Source organism: Chaetura pelagica, unplaced genomic scaffold, assembly GCF_000747805.2.
Source record: "Chaetura pelagica isolate M959 unplaced genomic scaffold, ChaPel_1.0 scaffold244, whole genome shotgun sequence".
In the NCBI taxonomy this organism is placed as follows: Eukaryota; Metazoa; Chordata; class Aves; order Apodiformes; family Apodidae; genus Chaetura; species Chaetura pelagica.
In genome coordinates this window covers 2,687,470-2,706,476 of record NW_009953719.1, presented here as the reverse complement: position 1 = coordinate 2,706,476, position 19,007 = coordinate 2,687,470, and the positions used below count along the sequence as shown (strand labels likewise).

Here is a 19,007-nt window from a genome sequence, read left to right as displayed (position 1 = left end):
ATGATTGAGGGTAACAGAGGGCACCTCTAATGGCTCTCAGATACAGAGGCCCTTGGTTACACCCAAACAAGAGCACCACCATGAAGGGCTTAGATGTGCACCACAGCCATGTCCCAAACATGGGCTGCTGCACTGGCTGCTTGAATGCTCATGTACTCCCTCCTCCACAATGTCCCCCACGCTTTGGTGTTCATGCAGGAGAAACCATCAGGCTCCAGCTGATCTTCTGAGGGGGAGGAGCAGGGATCATGGCCATCGGCAATGCTTGCTGACTCTCATGAGAACACCCTCACTCTCCTGTGTGGTTCCTTAGGATGCAGTGGGCTTTGGACTGGCATTTGAGAAGCACCAGGTTGCAGGTGGGATTGACTAGGCTGGATAAGCACATCCTGGCAGTGGTCAGCTTGATGCCAGAGAGCCTGTGCTCTTTTGAGGCATCAGCCCTGAAATGGGCCTGATGCAAGGGGTCAGTTCCCTGAGCAGAAGAGAAATCCCCATCAGATGGCTTAGTAAGTTTCAGCAACAATTTCCCTATTCTCCTTTCCCAGATGTTCTCTTCTTTTGCTCAGAGGATTCCTTTTCCATCCATCCTCCTCCACTGCACACTCCAGCAGATGCTTTCACTGACATATTTTCGGCTAATGTACATTGGAGCAATTTCAAGCAGGCTGCAAGCTGAGGCAGCAGCTCAGTCATCTGCTCCACAACCTGCTACACCTGCCTGGGAGATCCTACTGATTTCTTGAGCTCAAAGCACATCATTGAGCTGCACTGTGCTGCAGCTTGGGTGACTGAGGGCAAATATACCAGGGCAGGGAAATGTCTCTTTTTTCCCCTGAGGTCTCTGACATTCATACACAGGAGCAGAAGCTACCTACATCATTGTCTCCTCCCTGAGAGGAGCACTGGGATATGTTGAGGGACAGAGCCCTAATGTGGACAGAGAAATTGCATGCCTGGCAGCTCCCTGGGGCCAGGACCGTGGGAGATCCAGCCAGAAGCAGCACAGTCAGGAAACACTGGGGAAGCTTCAGCCCTGGGGATCAGACACCTATTTTGGGATGGGCCAAGACCAGGATGTGGGTCCAGGGGTGGACCTGATCTGGTGGGACCATGACTGAGCAGGGCAGGGCTGTGGAGATGTGGAGACTGGCCCTGCTGTGGCATCACTCGGGCAGGGGCTGACAGTCCTGGCGAGCTGACTTGGGGCCCTGGAGCATCAGGGAGCTGATGTGGGATCCTGGGGCTTCAAAACTTATTGAAAATCCAGGTTACTATTATCCAACTGCTAACTCAACTGGCGACCATCAAATTAGTGAATCATAGCTGCTGTCAGGCTGCTGTTGACGTATTACAGTTCTATTACATCATATAACATTTTCTTTTGAGCTACTTAATGAAGACAGTCTCTGTAAATCTCTGAATCCTCCTAGAGCCCTTTCTAAAATCTGTTATTAATTTTCCAACATGTATTCCTCTGGAATTGAAGCCAGTATGAGCAATGGGTCAAACAAGGCAGCCTCTTCTACAGAACATGGATGAGCTTCATCCAGTTGTGGTGATCTGTTATGAATTTTTCCAGGTTACTCCAAGCTGTCTGGTACTGACATTTCAGTTTGATGATGAATTCCCCTGGCTGATGTATTACTAAAAAGACACCTGTTGTGGGACCCTCTGCTCTGAGCATTAACTCAGGATTCATAGAATCACAGAATCATAATATGGTTTGGAGAGGACCTTAAAGATCCTCTAGTTCCAACCCCCCTGCCATGAGCAAGGACACCTCCCACTAGATCAAGCTGGTCAAAGGCCCATCCAACCTGGCCTTGAACACCTCCAGGGATGGGCATCCACTTCTCTGGGCAACCTGTGCTGGTATCTCACCACCCTCACACTAAAGAACTTATTTCTGAAGCTGCCCTCTTTAAGTTTGAAACTGTTACCCCTTTCCTACCTCCCCTTGTAGGGCTCTCCAGCTTTCCTGTAGCCTGTTCAGGTATTGGAAGGCCATCCTAAGTTCTCCCAGGAGCCTTCTCTTCTGCAGGCTGAACAACCCCAACTGTCTCAGCCTGTCTTCATAGCAGAGTTGCTCCAGGCCTTTGATCATCTTGGTGACCCTCTTCTTGTTGGACTTGCTCCAATAGCTCCATGTCGTTATGTTAAGGGGCCCAGAGCTGGACACAGTACTCCAGGTGGGGACTCATGACCACAGAATAGAAGGAAAGAATCACCTCCCTTGATCTGCTGGTCATGCTTCTTTTTATGTAGCTCAGATTAATTTCTACTTTCTGCAAGACATTGGTTTCCTCACAGCCCTACAAGTCTCCAATAGGCTACCAGACTGAGGAGGGCTTGAAAAAGTTTTGTTTATAACTCTCTACCTTTGGCAAATCACAGGTTGGCTTTGGCTTACCTTTCTATGTTTAACTTGATAGAATTCACACCCTTTGCCATTTTCCTCATTTGCTCATTGTTGTGCATTCTGATGGCATTTCTTTACTTCAAATAGTCTCCTTTGCAGTTTACTTCTACAGATAATTTTATGGTCTGGGCAGCAATGTGAACAAAGGATTTCTAAGACTCACACAGTTTTTCTGATCATTCAACTTTAGGTTATTCTCTTTTGGGAAAATCTGACAGTAATTTGGAGCAGAAGCAGTATAGATATATCTGGGGAGGGTGTGGGTATCTGTGGTAGGAGTGATAACCCTGCTCCCTGCAAAATCTATGGCTCTGAATGATTTTTCATGTTACCAAGAGAGATTTTTGTTTATCGATACAGATATGCACCTAATGTAAATTTTGCTTTCCATGACTTGGTTAGTCCCAGCTAGGTAGTGCCACTCAACTACAGAGCTCTGTTAGTACCTGGAGTTAAAATACCTATATAATACCTGGAGCATTTAAGTGTCTTCTTTCACCGATCTTAGAGAAGTTTCTGGTTGAATCAAAGTCCCTTCCTCACCTCAGCAGTGTCCAGATAGGTCTTTGAAAAGTACAGGTTAATGCTAAGAAAGGAAATTAAGAACTGCTGCCTTTGGTATGAACACAGGATCAATGAAAAGCAAAACTCGGGAGCAAGAAAGCTCTCTTATCCTGGGAACATTAACTGAATCTGTGAGGCAAAACATTTTCATAAAAAGGAAATTGTCTGACAGAGGCAGCCACAATTAATCCAAATTTCTTGCCACTTCACTATTTCCTCATTATGTTTCACTGTACATTAATACTGTATTTGTTAGATGCATTTTGAACTTCACATTAAGGAATAGCCCTGCTGCTGAAAGAGCCATAGCTCATTTACTAACAGCCCTTGTTGCTGTACTTCAGTAACGTAATAATTTTCTCAGTGTCCCAACCATATGATTACTCCTGTTGTGTAGGAAATTTAAGTCCAAGGAATGTCAGATCAAATATAAAAACCTAGTGCTTACCCATAGTTTTTATTCAATTAAGTAGCCATTACAGAGCTCATGCTATTTCAAATGACATAATGCAGAACACAAATGCAGTCCTTTATTACGGATATATGTTAAACTAAACAAAATAACACTAGCACAGTCCAAACCCATTACAATTTTTAAAGTATTATGCAAAGGTGATTGTTATATCTCTGTGAAAGACAAGCAGGGAACCCATAACCTCTACAAACCACACTCAGCACAGCGGTAGTGTTATTTGAGGCTTATTTGTGAAATTCCTAAATGTAGAGAAACAGTGCTGCTAAAATATGCACCTAGAGTGAAAGCACTGAGCTGCAGCTTGGAGAACTCTACAGGTGATGGATGTATGGGTAAGTCAGCCATGCATAGGATCAGGACCTAACCTAGACAGAGGTACCTAAAACAGGGTCTGGGCAGCAGTTAGATGTTCATCCCCAAGCTGAGATCTAAAAAACACTGTCCAGTCCCTCCAAGTCTTGCTGCGCTCATTAAGCACCTCACATGTCATCTCTGCACATGCCTTCTACATCGCCCACAGGATAAGACTTCCTCTGCTCAGCATCTCTGAGGAGTCCTCCTGACCAGCATGGTCCCAGAGCTCCTATCACTCACCATCAGACTTAGACTCCTCACTGAATTGTTGCCTGGCACCGTAAGTGCCTTATCCTGCGCATGGCTGAAGGCCTTCCCTTTGCAGTCCACAGCTCACCTTTCGGGCACAGCTCTGCAGCCCTTCAGTATTGCTGAAGTGGTGGGCTCTCTTGGGAAGCAATTACCACCAGCAATGAGATCTTGCCTTTCCCTCAACTCCTACCCCTTGGCTGTAGCTTTCTGTTTTCATAGAGGACTAATGATATTTGTGTCCTTTGCCCTGGCAATCAGAATACTTTCATGAGAGGTGGGAGAGGAAGACAGTAACGCCTTTAGGCAAAGCTGGGTATTCTACCTCAATCTCTCTCACCTTCCCAATTCCAGGCTGCTCAGGCAGGCTGCCATCACTCAGCATGCCTGCCTCTGTCAGCCTGGAGGTGAGTGAGGCTCATGCTGCCTTCTTGGAGAACAACTGCAAACACCAGTCCTCCAGAAAATGCTCTGATTTCCCTAGAGACAAAGATGCTTATTGGAATACCTAAATCTGCTGATGAAGCCAAGGAGAGGATAAGATTTTTTTTTACAAGTCTCTATGTAGTGCGTGTCCCACTTGCACAATCTAAGTAGCTCCTTTTTCTGAATGCAAGGTACTTATTTAAACCTTTTTTGAATCTCCCTCATGAATACAGAACAGTGCAAACAGAGACAGGGAATTTGTTATGATTTGCTCATTAAATGCTGAAAATAATATAAAAAGAGAGACATGATATAGAAATAGTTACTGATTATGCATAGAGTGAATAAAAGATTAGAGGGCCAGTTTCTACTTTTCCATATAATTAAAAAACCACACCTTCCAAGGGTTTCTGGAATTGGCCTTTGTATTTTTTCCCATAACAGTCAATGTGGTCCAATCTGGGCAATTCTGAATGTTATCATGCAAAGAGAAAGGACAGGGACAATTTCCGCACTTGTCCCACTTTATTGGCTTAACTGCAAGACAAAAACAAGCTGCTCACTGTTTCCTACACCTCTTCCCCTCCTGCCAGCTTCTGTCTGCAACTTTTAACTTTCAGCTCATTAAAATAAAGTAATTTTATTGTCACATTTAGCTGGCAGCTGGAATTCTCCAAATGAGGTAAGCAGGGCTGAGATGCATGCTCTCATCTCTCAGCAAAAACCTTGTAACATACGGTGCTGTTATGTCCCCAGGCTTTACGTGAAAAGGAAAACAGGCATCTGGGCTGGGTTCATTTGTAATGCTGTGGTAGCTGGATTAATATGAAAAGACAGATGAAGGCAGACACTTTAATTACTTCACCCTAACTTTTTATTACAACATCAAGTAAAATGGTGAGTTACAGAGGATAATGGGCGTGAAACATCTGGGATAAAGTCACACACAAGCTCATGGTTTGTTATCTGCCAATGGGGTTTTAAATATTGATAATTTCTGTACATGCATCTTTGTATTTTTTCAGATTTTCTTGATAAACCATTTCAGGATTACTTTGTTTGAAGCTGTGAGGTAGCTACTAAGACTGGGACCCCGCTTTTTTCTTCTGGAATTTTCTGAACTGGGACTGTATCGCCACAGCAGCCCGCTCTGTCTCTGGCGCGTCCATGTCTATGTCAAATTCTTCTTGAACCTTCTTCTGCCCATCTGCTCAAAGAAAACAAAACAAAACATCAGCAGTTTTTTCAAACAGTGATAAAATCTCTGAACGGCACAGGTGAAAAATCCTGCCTCTCTCTCCCTCACAGGCACAGCCGTGATGGTAGGGAGCATATTTAGAAAAAAACCCAGAATTGGTTTTGGCAAACACAGCTGATCAAATCCTCCATTTCCTCCCAACATCAGAGTCCGTTACAGCCCATTGGTAGGTAGGCACTGAGGAGTGATATCGAACTGCTGCTTGTCAGTCACCAAGCATCACCCAGACATCTGAGCAGGCCCTCTCCTGCCCTAGGGGGCTAACAGGAAGGGGCAGACAGACCGTCCTGTGCCATCCTGCAGGTAGAAGTTACTCATCTCCCAGTGTTTACTTTACAACAAAGGCACCCTAAAGTACTTTGAAGTAGGGACTGAGATCCTGCTTCTATCACAGCTCCTGCATTAGGGGAAGAGATCATACTTCCTAAAGCAAATTTCCATCTTTTCATTTGTTTCCTGTCTCATCCCTTTCAACACATACCGGTCTTCCCCTTTAAATCATTTATGTTCAATCTCTCTGCCAGTATGCTGCTTCCCTCTCTTCCCTCCCAGCTCTGTCACTGCCTTTCAGCTTCAATCCCTGTCTTTTTGCCTTCTTTTACTCACCAGACCTCAGCTTTTGGTTCAACTGCATTCAGCCTCCATGTGGACAACTTGGCTGACTGCTGAATTTTGCTTCATCCACCTACGTGTTAAAAGTGCAGCCCTCACAAAATTCCTGCCCTTATTGCAAAGATAACCTTAATGTGCCTGGGCTAACAAAGTTGAGAAAACACATTGACTCCACTAACCTCATTATACCACTGAGTTTCTCTTCTCTATAAACATTTTTGTTAAACTCACTTATACAATTGTTGTACCCCAGTCCTGCAGGAGTCTGCAGACAGCTCTACTTAAAACACCTTTAGGAATTCACCCATTTTGACCACTTTGCTTTTTATTCTTGAGACTAATACCTCTGGAATGCTCAACCCCAAGTAGTGTTAAAGCAATTCCAGGGGAACACTTTCAATATATTATTAAAATGAGAAGAAACTTATTCACCACTCTCTCTCTCCTTCCCACTAGAAAGCAGGGACACTGCTTCATTATTTTAGCAAGAGTCTTGCAGTATTTCTTGCCTTTACTTATTATTCTTACTCTTAACTCAATTTTGGTGTACATTTTCCATTAGTAGAATCCATGCTAAACTGGGCAAATACTTAAAGGAACGATTTTGGCATATTCCATACTGATATTATATATCCCACATCAACCAAGGAAAAGTAGCTATGTTAACAGAAATGTTTGCTTAATATTTTGCTTTATTTAGAAGAATTTAAAAGAAGAAATATGTAAATGTAAGATAAAAGAGAAAGTCTGGAGAGGAAGAACAGCTCAACAGCTTACCAAAACTTTGATTATACAGTATAATAAAAAGTTAGGTTATCAAAATGAGGATTTTATGGAAGAAAATGAATCACACAACACACGTCCACAGCCACTAAATAAAAAAATCTGCACTGTGTCTGTAACTATTCAAGCAACACCACCACCTTAAGTACAGGAATATAATTATTGCCTTATTTTGTGTGGGGAAAGAGAGGTAAAGGTCAGAAGTGACTTCCTTATGCTCACAAGATGTTGACACAGCCAAACAGAAAACTGAACTGTCCTGTAAAAGACATGATACATACTGAAACTTAGAGTAGTGGCTTATTAAAGAAAAAGAAATGTCTGCAACAGTTCCTAAATTAAGAACAACACTTTGTGACAATTTTCCTATTGCCAAATACCATCTCTTCAATGCTGCTGTGTACATACCAGAGAAACTGAGATTATTTTTAAATCAAATTTCAAAAGGAACTAACATTTGCACAACAGCTTAGTACAATTTTTTTCGTATTTCAGGGGCTTGTTTTTGATTTGGTATTTATGGGTTAAGGGAAACCAAAGCAAGAAATCACAACATTTTGATATGTAAATGAACCAAAAAACAATTTCAATTTATCCCATGCAAAATCAAGAATTTCAGTGAAAACATGTAAATAGAGACTTTTCATTTGAAATCAAGTGAACAAAAATCAATTGCTCTTGCTCTAACACTAACCACTTTGCAATAACAGTAATAAAACATAAAAACTGTTTAACTTGTACATATATAAGAATCTCTCCTCCATTAAGAGAGTCCTATTAATTTATTCTAAAGAGAATAGTATCACTTATGAAGAAATGTTCTTAGTTTTTACAGAGAAATATTTTACCAAAATGTTTATACCAGGAACGTAATAAGCATTTAATCAGCTTTGAAACGAACGAGACTAACATTTTCTCATTGCTTGATGATTTGTATTTTTGTTGTAAGATTCTGAGCTTTAGGTTCCTCCCTCGCCACTCACTAGACACAACTGTCAGTTTTAATAGTAGAAAACAGAAGTGGAGTTTAGGCATCAATTTTAGCTTTTCAGTAAATAAATTACTCACTTGCAAATGTCAATAGCTAGCTAGATGGATGAGCAGACACAAGTAGTTTCCTACCTCTTGATGAAATTTGGCTTGTACTACTAATTTTCTATTACAGCCAAATCTTAGCATGTTAACTTGCAGTAATGACTCAGAAATCTTACATTAAGATTTTATACTTGAAAAAATACAACATTTAGTATATTTTTTCTCTAGAATTTCCAGGCCAGTTAATCTTTGCTTGATGTGAATCATCTCACATCACTGCCTTAAATTATTTGTACTGCAATAATTTACCATACCTGAAGATCTACAATAATTTACCATATCTTGAGATGTGAATTCCTTTTATTTTTTGACCCATTCTTGTTAAAGTCAAATTCAAAATTCCTTATGAACTCTTTCTGTGTTTGTTTTTTTCCAATCACTAAGGAGAAATGGTCGGATAAGAAGTTCTTGGTCACGATTGAGACTTGTAGATTAAGAAATTAGAAATGTTCAAAAGGGCCAAGACATTTATATGGATAATGAAAAAATTCATTGTTGGCTTACAGATGGTATAGAAATGTATAAATATAATGATTACACACATACACATAATGTACATTGCAAAACAAAAGGTGTATCATCTATATAAAATGCATATGACGTACCTGTGTTTTCTTCCTCCCTATGCCCATCTTTCTCTTTCTAGATATATGCATGGTAGTTGAATATATAGATAATATGCATTAATATATAGAGAAATACACAAACATATTTGTCTTAAGTGTTTTAAGTCCTATGTTAAACTGAAAAAAACCTGGATGGGGTATTTCCTAAATTTTGGGAGTGGATTTTCTTGGAGTTCTCTGCAAAACATTTTCTATTGATAACTGTCACAAAACAGATACTTTAACAGATGGATTGTCAATCTGGAGAGAAAATTAAGTGGTGTGCCTTCTGTGGCTAAGGGAAAAAGATTTTTGTTTTTACCTTGAGATGCTTTACTAAAAGTAGTCCAGTGATTCAAAACATATCACACTCTACTAACTACACTGTTTTTGTTTTACTGGTTAGTTAGAGTTAAAAGAATGAGATCCAGCACCCCACAGCAGGGGGGCTGGAACTAAACGACCTTTAAGGTTCCTTCCAACCCACACCATTCTATGACTCTATAAATCAAGAATTGACCCACTTAACTACAGTCTGTCCTAGGAACCTGCACAGAGTAGAGATGACCTCAGTCCACCAATATGAGTGACTGAAAGCCTTTTTGAGCCCTTCCTACTATATATGCACCACACTAGTTTTTAGCTATCAGTAGTTGTTTGTAATTATCAAACATATAGGCTATGAAGTTTGAATGCTCAGATTATTAAATTTATGCAGAGAACTGAAGAAAGGCCACAGACATGTCCCTCTTTCATTCACTGTCTCCCACTCCTAGCTTTCCTTTAACTAGTCCAATTCCCTCTCCTAGACAGTGTCTCTCCTTTTCCAAACATGCCATGACAAGCCAGGGGTCAGTACATGTCCCTGCTGGGTTCAAATCACTAGCAACAGGGAAGGTGAACAGAACAATGCCACACCAGCAGTGATGGGGTGACCCTAACAAAAGTTTAGTATCTGATGAGTATTTTTAAAAATTATGTGTCTAATGTGGACTAGCTCTGGCTATAAATCAATTCAGGTAAATTTGAGTTGTGGTGGAACAAACTCCTTGGAACATAACATTAACAAGGGGCACCCCATGCTCCAGCACCAATTTGGTGCTACAGGCTACTTTTGCAGTACTGAACACTGAGAAAACTTGCAGGGTGCAGATATTACTTCAGTATATGCAATAGTCATCCCAGCAGGAGAGCCTGAAACGACATCTAATTAGCTGTTTTCCAAATCTAACATCCTGAAAGCCCATTTCACATTGCTGCAATTGAAAAAGATCTATTTATTCCATTTCCAGATGAAACATTAGAATGCTGTCTCTGTAATCTGCTACAGTGCCTCATAATCCATTGCAAACACTGGATGGATAATGAAGGTCCTTGTAACAAGGAAAATAATCAAATCTTACACACAAATCTACCCAGCAAACTCTCAAGAAATGTGGCACAAGTGTAATTATTCACAAATATGCCATCAGCTATTTCTTTCATTTTCTTTTCAACTATAAAGTAAAATTAATTGTGACAACACTGGAAAAAGAAAACATTGTTTTTTCCACATGGGCCAAAAGCCTAAAGCAGTCTTGTGTGACCTTTGAACACAGGCTAACTAGACTAGTCTTTCCTAAAATTGTTCATGGAAGGGCAAAAGCTGGTGGGATGGACTAGGGGGAAAACTGCACTCACTCTTTACTCCCAGAATTTCACCATCCTCCAAAAGAAATAATTACTTGCCACCTTCTGAAAAAAACACTCAGCATAAAAAATTGCATGTGCTGGAGCCTCTAACTGGCTTTTTATGTTTTAAGTGCTACCCTCTGTTCCTGCTCACCCAGCCCACATCCAACAGATATTACAGGACCATACTGAAGATGGAATATACTCATAAGAATACTGCATTTTTCAGTGGCTAAACTGCAGCATTTGGAAAAAGACTAAATGAAGTGTGGAATAGAATCACCATGCCCCATAACATGCCAGAAGCACTATTTGCCACAGGCAGGACCATTACCTCCCACTGCTCAAAAAGTCATTCCAGCTGTGACAATCTTTATGCTACTCTGATCCCAAGCTATTACACCAGTCTGTCCAATGAGGCACAACAGTCCCTAATTAAAGAGGACTAAAATGGGCAGGAGTCTCAAGGATGTTGACATTCATGTCAAGCATTAAATTCATCCTTACGTGAGGGGAAGTCATTTTATATGACTAGACTCCACAAAGTAACCAGCCAAAACATACAGGTGCTTAGTGTGTGGAGACCAGATTTAACGCCTTATAAGTACCAGTTTTGAAAATCAAGAGTTGATTTTCTTTCTTCTCTGTATTAAACTGAGGGATGAGGAAGTGTAAGACAGGGTCTCATATTCTTCTAGGGGAATCAATTATAGCCAGTTCCTTCTGTGTAAGATGAGAAAAATAACACCATAACTGACCTTATGGTTGAAGAAAGGAGACACTCTACTTCTCAAGAATAAAAACTGTTGCCAGGGCCACGTTACCCCGCAGGCTCACTCTGAGCCTTTGTTTTGGTCATCCTGCTGCTCACCAGCAGACTTTCATTTCACAAGGCAGCTGAAAAGATGGCAATGTTTGGGGGAGAGAACGTTGCCCAAGCCCAGAACAACAAGGTAGTGTTGGCATGCAGAAGGGAACCTTAATCTGATCTTGCCTCCTTTTATTTATTTCCTAGCCTTTTCTTTTGCTGAATGAAATGTTAAGTAGAAGCCTCTTTGAGATCATCAGGTCCCCAGCTGTAGTTTGTTGATCTCTGTGGTATCAGGAACAAACAACTCCCAGGGCCCCAAGCATCGCACTGGTTTTGCAAACTCACTAGCTTAGTGTATATGGCTTCCAGCTGTGGTCTGTGGACACAAGCTACTGTGAGGACTTTGCCTCAGCAGCCCTCCAGTGATGGGATGTCAAAAGAGAATTATTTATATGAGGAGCCTGTTATTGCATAGTGGGTGGATGAAAGCTCATTAGCACAGTACCTACGCATTTTAAAGGACACACTCCATGATATTTCTGGTGTGATGAGATTGTCTAGAATGACTTTATTGCATTAGGACATTATTGGCATTTCTGTTAGCTCTGTCTGCCTCCTGAGTTAGTGTCTAGGCATAAATCTCCCAGAGATTACTTTCTTCACATTCACGTTCCTGATGTCACAACACTAAACTCTGAAATATTTGTCTAACTTACCTAGAATGATGCATTAATTTAAAGACATTGGTTCTTGTGATATTACTGGCTAATCTCTATTTTGGGGGTCATTTGCAGAAGAACTGAATCCCTAGAAGCCTTGTAATTATTTGTTTTACAACATACTAGCATAATGCTACTGCAGTATCAGTCTTCCATGGAACTACCTCACTGTGACAGGCTTGTGGCCCCATGACCTCCACAGCCACAAAAGGCAAAATCCCTTCAATCCTCTCAGCAGCAACCATGGGATCATGCAAGGCAGAAATTCTGTCTTCTTCCACTTCCTATCCATACCTGCACAATCAGGTATCATTATCTGACTGTTATATAAATAAGTCAACTCAAATGTTCAACTACTTCATTTTCAAGGACAGGATTTTTCTCTAATTAGCTTAGGAATAACATCATAACTTTTCCTCTTACTCATTAAAAATGCTGCAGTGTGGCAAGAACTACATCAGTACACTTGTTCTTATTTTTTCACTCCATAATGAACTCTGACATTCAAGGGTCACCTTCCAAAGTCAAGGGCTGCCTGTTCTGTTTGAGTGGCAGTAGGTAGGCACTTGACAAGGAGGGAGGTTATGGGCTTAAACAAGGATGTTAATTTTCTGTGGTCAGTTATTTGAAGGTGGCAGGTGCTAAACAAGTGTAACATCCACACAGCAACCATCTCCGAAACTGAAGAGCAAACCCTGGAGCTCAGCAGTCTCCTGTGACTTCAAAAGCACAGTGTGAAGGGAAAGAAAGGTTATCATTAGTGATCAGATTAAATGTGACAGCTATTTTTATCTGAAACACACCAACTGGCCCCTTAATATCACTCAAAGCAAGCCAGAAAAGAATCAACATATTTTTATTAAACTGTAAATTTCAATTTTGTGTAAAGAAGATGACTTCTTTATGCAACCAGAATCCCTTCTTCTTCAAATTGACCTTTACTTTTGTAATGTAGTGTTGTTATCTTGAATTTGAAAAATTAGTTTTGCTGTAGAAAATAGTGGTTGTTCTTTTATGATTTCAAAACTGTTATTCCAGCATGAGGCTTCTGAAGTGTCTGATTAATCCTTTTTCTCCTAGTTGTAATAATGTTGGAGAGCACCAATATTATTTCTGACATAAGATAAATGAAGTAGCACAAAATTATGTATATTGGGGTAACATAAGGAAACAGAAAGGAACAGTAATAAAACTCAGTGTACAAAAATAGCATTCTTGACTAATTCATAGCCAACTTCAAATTGATTTTGCTCAACAATTAATATATAGACAAATACTGTTTTTCTTTAAATGCTAGCGTTATTTAAGATACCATTCCTTATCTTCAAAATAGTTTATGTATCACAGATTTTTAAATGGCTTACAAATTAATAACTGATGCATAGACAGGTATATAAATGTTAATGGGGATCTACAAGGTGTTCTGGATGGAAAACTAGAGGCCATAATTCACAGTCCTACTTGGAGAGCAAACTTTGTGGACGTTTAACTAGTAATATATCAAATTAAAATGGCCATTTCGCCTGTATAATCTCATCTCTTACTAGCTAAAGCTGCATCTGAGGAGTGCTAGACTGACTGGCAAATGCAATGGAAGCCTCTGGCAGCTAAACCAAAGTGGTGCTGGGGAGCAAGTGCTGGCACATTAAGGTCTCTCTGTCACTGCAGAATGATGTCCCACCAGCAGGCATAACACACTTAGCCCTAAGTCCTCTCTTCCAGGAGTGCCATGATCCTTCTCATGAATGAAGTCCAAAGGTATAGGAGGGTTTGTTTTTTTATGCAGTTGCATGCATGTATCCCCAGTGTCCAAGCCAAGTTTTAAATGGGCATTGTTATTAAGTGTTTTTAATTTCCTGTGCGATTTCCAGTTCTCACTTTTTCAGTAAACACTGTGCCTTTAAAAAGCTTAGTTGCTTGACTGTGGAAGGAACTGCATTTCAGCAGTGCATGAAGCAAACTGCTCTCTTGCCTTGCTAGTCAACTGTTTGATTAATACGTGATCAGTTACTTTCCTATTATGGTAGCACTCAGGCACTCCAAGTCAGAGCTGGGAACCCTAATGTGGTCACAAACGTGGAGCAACAAATTCTCCCCTCTCTGCCACCCCTCAGTACTATGACCTTTGCAAAAGTGCCTTCAGCAACAAAGTTTAAAATAACAGAACTTCCTCAAGACTACCTCCTGGGCTATGGCTACACCAGCACACTAGCTAAGGCCACAGAATGGCTCAGGCTTCATTCACAGCTTCTCTAGAGCATGGAATAACACTGCCACTAGCATGGCTGGAACTGTTCCTGCCTGGCTACTGTGGCCACATAGCATGGCTGGGACCCTACCTTGTAGGCAGGGTGGATGAGAACACCCTAGGTTTCTGAGGGAAAGACAGTTTAGCCCTATGGATGCAAGCCATGTTGGCCACTTCACATCAAACTCAGGCAAGGCTTTAGTCCATTTTATTTTCTAATAGGCATGTAGCCTCCAGCACTTCAAAACACTTTGTAGCTTTGTGATACAACCTCCTCTGTGTTGCGTAACAGCCTCTCTTTCCAGGAATGCTTCCCCCCCACACCTCCTTCCCTCTAGAGTTTGTGAGAGTAGCTAGGGAGTAAGCTCAGAGAAATGGCAGTGATCACAATATGCCACACAGAAGTAGCAGAAAAGGAGGCTCAAATTCATGCACTGCCAAAATGAGATGAGGTGGGGAAGAAGACATAGGTTATAGAGGAAAACCTGTCAATCAGAAGAAGGAGGGGAGTCAATCAAAAGAACCGTCGTGTGGAGTCAGAAAGTGTTTCTTTTCACACACAAAACAAAGAAAATGAAGAGTGAGATTTTTGCCCTGTTCATCTTCAAAATGGAAAATCAGGTCAGTTTCTAGGCATCATTGTATATTGCCAGATCTCTGTTAGCAACTAATGAGAGCTATTTTAAGTTTATGCAGTAACTTTAATAAAAACTGTTACATGAGAGCTTGGAAAGTCACAGTGAGAAGACATTCTCCTCTTGTGAAATCCATCACCAGGGTTTAATTACAGAGGGTTTAAGCACACACTCAGCAGAGGAAAGTGTAAGGTATAGGAACTGAGCTTTGCCATTCAATATTCCACTTGTAAGCAAAGGAGTCATTTCAGTATCTTCTATGCCTTATCACATGGTATAAAAAAACATATTGTAAATAAGATTTTCTGTAAGAAGCATTTACTTTACTGTATAGATTACATGGAAGAAAAAACAAATTACATCCCCACACTACAACTTTTACTTGCTTGAACATGGGCTCTGTTCTGTGCTGTTAATAGGATAATTACTTAGGCACAATCCCACCATGAAAAAGCCATTCTTTAATACAGGTATGTACTATGGTTTTTTAACAGCTTGCTCTATTTGTCAGCTTGGGGGTGACTGTGGAGTCAGTTGGGCCATTCTTAAAGTCTTGCAGATAGAAGTGGAGATTGTAGGGTTCAAAATGCCCAAGGAAGCAACCGGAATCCTTCAGAGATCTAAAAAAACTGTCACAAAGGAACTTGATCCTGCTAACAGACTGAGTTCTAAGAGGCTTTTTTCAGAGTGTATTTGGCAAAAGTTTGTCAATCCCTCATAAAACCAAATGCATTCCATAAGTAGAGCTCTAGAGGTGTGACAGATATAAATCCTAGGCTTCTGGAGCAGCTCCAAGATAGTTCAGTCACAGTCTGAGGAAAGACCAGCATAGTCTGATAGACATTGATTTACCATGAGACTTGGCCTGCCAGTAGATCTAACATGGTCCTGCATCAGTTGGCTTTGTAATATCTGCTCCAGCATCAACACGTGTAACCAGATGTAGTGCTGGATTTATGCAGTCTGGCTAGTAGTCTTGCTGAATGTTCTCTATAATGAAGTTTTGTCAGAAAAGGTACAGAATTTTAATATCTCTGACTCCTGAAAGCAGTTACCCAGTTGTAGTGTTCTACCATAAAGCAAAGAAATTCTGTTGCAGGAGGGTTCTAGGAAATTTCCACTGTTTTCTTTTGCTTAGGCTGTCAACTGAATCGAATCATTAATTTGAGTTAACTATGTCTCCATTGAACATAAAAAGCCACATTATATGCTTATTTCCCCTGCAGGCTGGTTTGCTTAACTTTCTTAGGAAGAGAGGGGCATCTCAGGAGAATGCATGATAGCACTGAAACAGCAGTTAGGGGGAGACAAATTAACATCCCGTGGCAATATGGCTCTGGAAGAGGATGAGATGGAATTATATGCTGGAGGGTGTTGTCAGTGTATTCCAGGCTATCCTGCCCAACAGTAATTTGGAAAGCCATGTAACATGTTGTGCAGAAGCTTGTTAGACTGAACAGTGAAAAAAAGGGATTCATGAGAGAAAAGTCACCTAACCTAAGTTAGAATCATAGAATTATTTAGGTTGGAAACGATCATTAAGATCATCAAATCCAACTGTGAAAAAAACTAACTTGCAAGTGTTTACAGCAGAGTTCATCAGCAGCTCACTTGAGAAAAGAAATCAATGGATAAAACTGGCAGTCCAAGGGTACAATTCATTTGACCTACTTTAGGCAGCCATTTTAGGACAGCATTGAATCTCACCTTTGAATCCTTTTCCTATATTGGCTAGTTCTCTATTAGCTATAAAGGGAGCTCAGGGTGACTAGTTCAGAAGTAGATATTGATACTTAATCAAATGAAAAACATTCCCTAAGCTTGAGTGGTGCCTGAACTACACACTGTAGAATTTCATATGAACACACTTATCTGCTATTTCATGTGAAATTCTTTCTCATCACATAAATTATTTAGCCCTTCTGGAAGGTACTACACTGAAACTGTAGCAACTAAGAAATCTTACTTGCTTCAAGAAGGAACAAAATAAAATAGAGAGGCACATCTTCTCACACTTCTCCATCTGTGCACTTCCATCCCACTGCTAGCAAGGAGAGAGCGGCTCACCTTCAATAGAGGGTCAAAACAAATGTTTGTTCCCTCTGCTGAGACTGCCAGTGAAGCTGCCATTTGTGCAGCTGATCTGGATCCTCTTGTGTTCCCTGAGGAGCGGACTGAACAGTCTGCTTACATTTCTCTTTTTATAAATATACAGTTGAACATACAAAAAACCTGTATCAGTACCTTTTGCTATTCTTTCAATTTTTTTTCAAGAATAGTGAATCTTTGTGTATGTGTCTGTGTCTGCACACTATGGAGAGAAAATGTCATGCTCAAAAGGCCCTTTCTTTCTTTTAAGTGTACGTCAGTAAGACTTCTTATATTTCCCTAATAAGGGATTAAAGTTAACACCATGACAAGCAATATCAAAAACTTCATTTGAACAAACAGCAAAATGACAGCTGCTGTGAGAACTACAGTTGATTTTGCAAGCTACTGCAAAACAGCAAATCTCTGCTCCGATATTTAGCTAATAATGAGCCAGGTGATGGCTGCCATCATACTGAAGAGTGGAGATACTCAAAGAAACATTTTTGCACCTATCATGTGTCAAAGGCAGCCATCACTTGGTTGGAGGACTGAAACTACATAAAGGAGAAGAAATAAATTGTTGAGTAAGAGGTACGAGATTTGCTGCAGAAAAAAAGTACCTTTAAAAAGGCATTGCTAGCTATGATTCTCATTGTTGATTCAAGCCAAAAAAAGGCCCCCAGTGACAAGAAATTATAGTCTGCATGAAGTGCAGTGAAAACCATAATGACTACCTCCTAGTACCCTCCCTCCTTCCTTCCTGGGTGCTGTGCAACATTTGTGAGTAAGGAGGTGGCATGGCTTCTGCACTGAAATCTTAGCTGATGTGCGCTCAGTAGAGCATTCTGATTTTACAGAACAACTATATGCACATGTTCTCTAAATGCCGAAGCACACAAATTACTGCTTCATCATTTCTTAACAGCAGAAAGGCAAAGCCCCCATACATCTTCATCATCTTTCTTTTTTTCTTTTCCCTCCGATACTGTAGAAACTGATGCCAAGGTTAATACAACTATCGGCTCTGAAACAGAACATGAGCATAGCTCTGCCCTTCCACAAATTTCCTCTCACAAAGTAATAGAAAAGACCTTATTGGCACACAGAACAATTTATGGTTTGGCATAAGGGAGTAAAAAATGGCAATGAATAGATTTTCTAAAAGAGCAGGGAATGGATCCAGAAGGGCAAGGTGCTCTTCTCAGCAGCTTGTTCATTACTTATAGACAGTTACTGTATTGTAAGTCTAAAGCTTGGAATTCTAACAAGTCAATACTAAAGCTTTGTGAGATTTCTCAGCCCTGACTTCAATTTCATGTATTTATTGAGTGACGACTGATGGTATAAGACAATGTAATTTTCCAAGCCTTTTCAAAGTAGCAGAGATTAATGAGCAAGGTCAGGTACCAAAGGCACTAGATAGTACTTCAAATCCTGCTTCTATTTCTTGTTTGTGGGTTGTTTTTTTTCCCAGCTCATAAAAAAAATATAAAATCCCAATCCTTCTAGGTCCCAGGTACTGACTCAGCAACATCCTCTTTTGAACTTGCTTTTTCAGTTAAAGGATGGAGGGATTGTTCTCACATAGGAATGCAGTTATATGTCCTGACAAGCATCTGACTAAAATGTAGGTCATTAAGGATTGCAGTGGGTTTATTCTCAGGTATGTAGCAAGGAGAAGGAGCATCCACCTTTTTGTACCTTCTTATCACACTTACATATCTTTTTTTGGGGGGGAAAAAAAAAAAAAAAGTTGGTAAAAGCAAACACAGTTTTTCAATAAAGTTCCAGTGAAAGGAGAAGGTAGGTCCATATTCCTAGCCCTTTATCTATATCAGGAGGTTATGGAGCAGGGAAGTGAAAATGGTCTCTCTATCCTGACAGATGGTGCACTTAACAAACCCACGCAGTACACTGAGGACACAAAGGCAGGCTGTACATGCTTGAGGCACAGTGCATTTCTGAGCTGCCAAGGAAACTGGTGGCTAT

General features: G+C 40.6%; 1 protein-coding gene across 1 annotated transcript in view; it reads right to left on the bottom strand.

The window, feature by feature from the left end:
- Positions 1-4,888: 4,888 nt before the first annotated feature.
- PCP4 (Purkinje cell protein 4) overlaps positions 4,889-19,007 on the bottom strand; it is a 74,790-nt gene continuing 60,671 nt past the window's right edge. Inside the window, exon 3 of the mRNA XM_010000446.1 lies at positions 4,889-5,697. Coding sequence (XP_009998748.1) covers positions 5,570-5,697 — 128 coding nt within the window. The 3' untranslated portion in view covers positions 4,889-5,569. The remainder of the gene's footprint in view (positions 5,698-19,007) is intronic.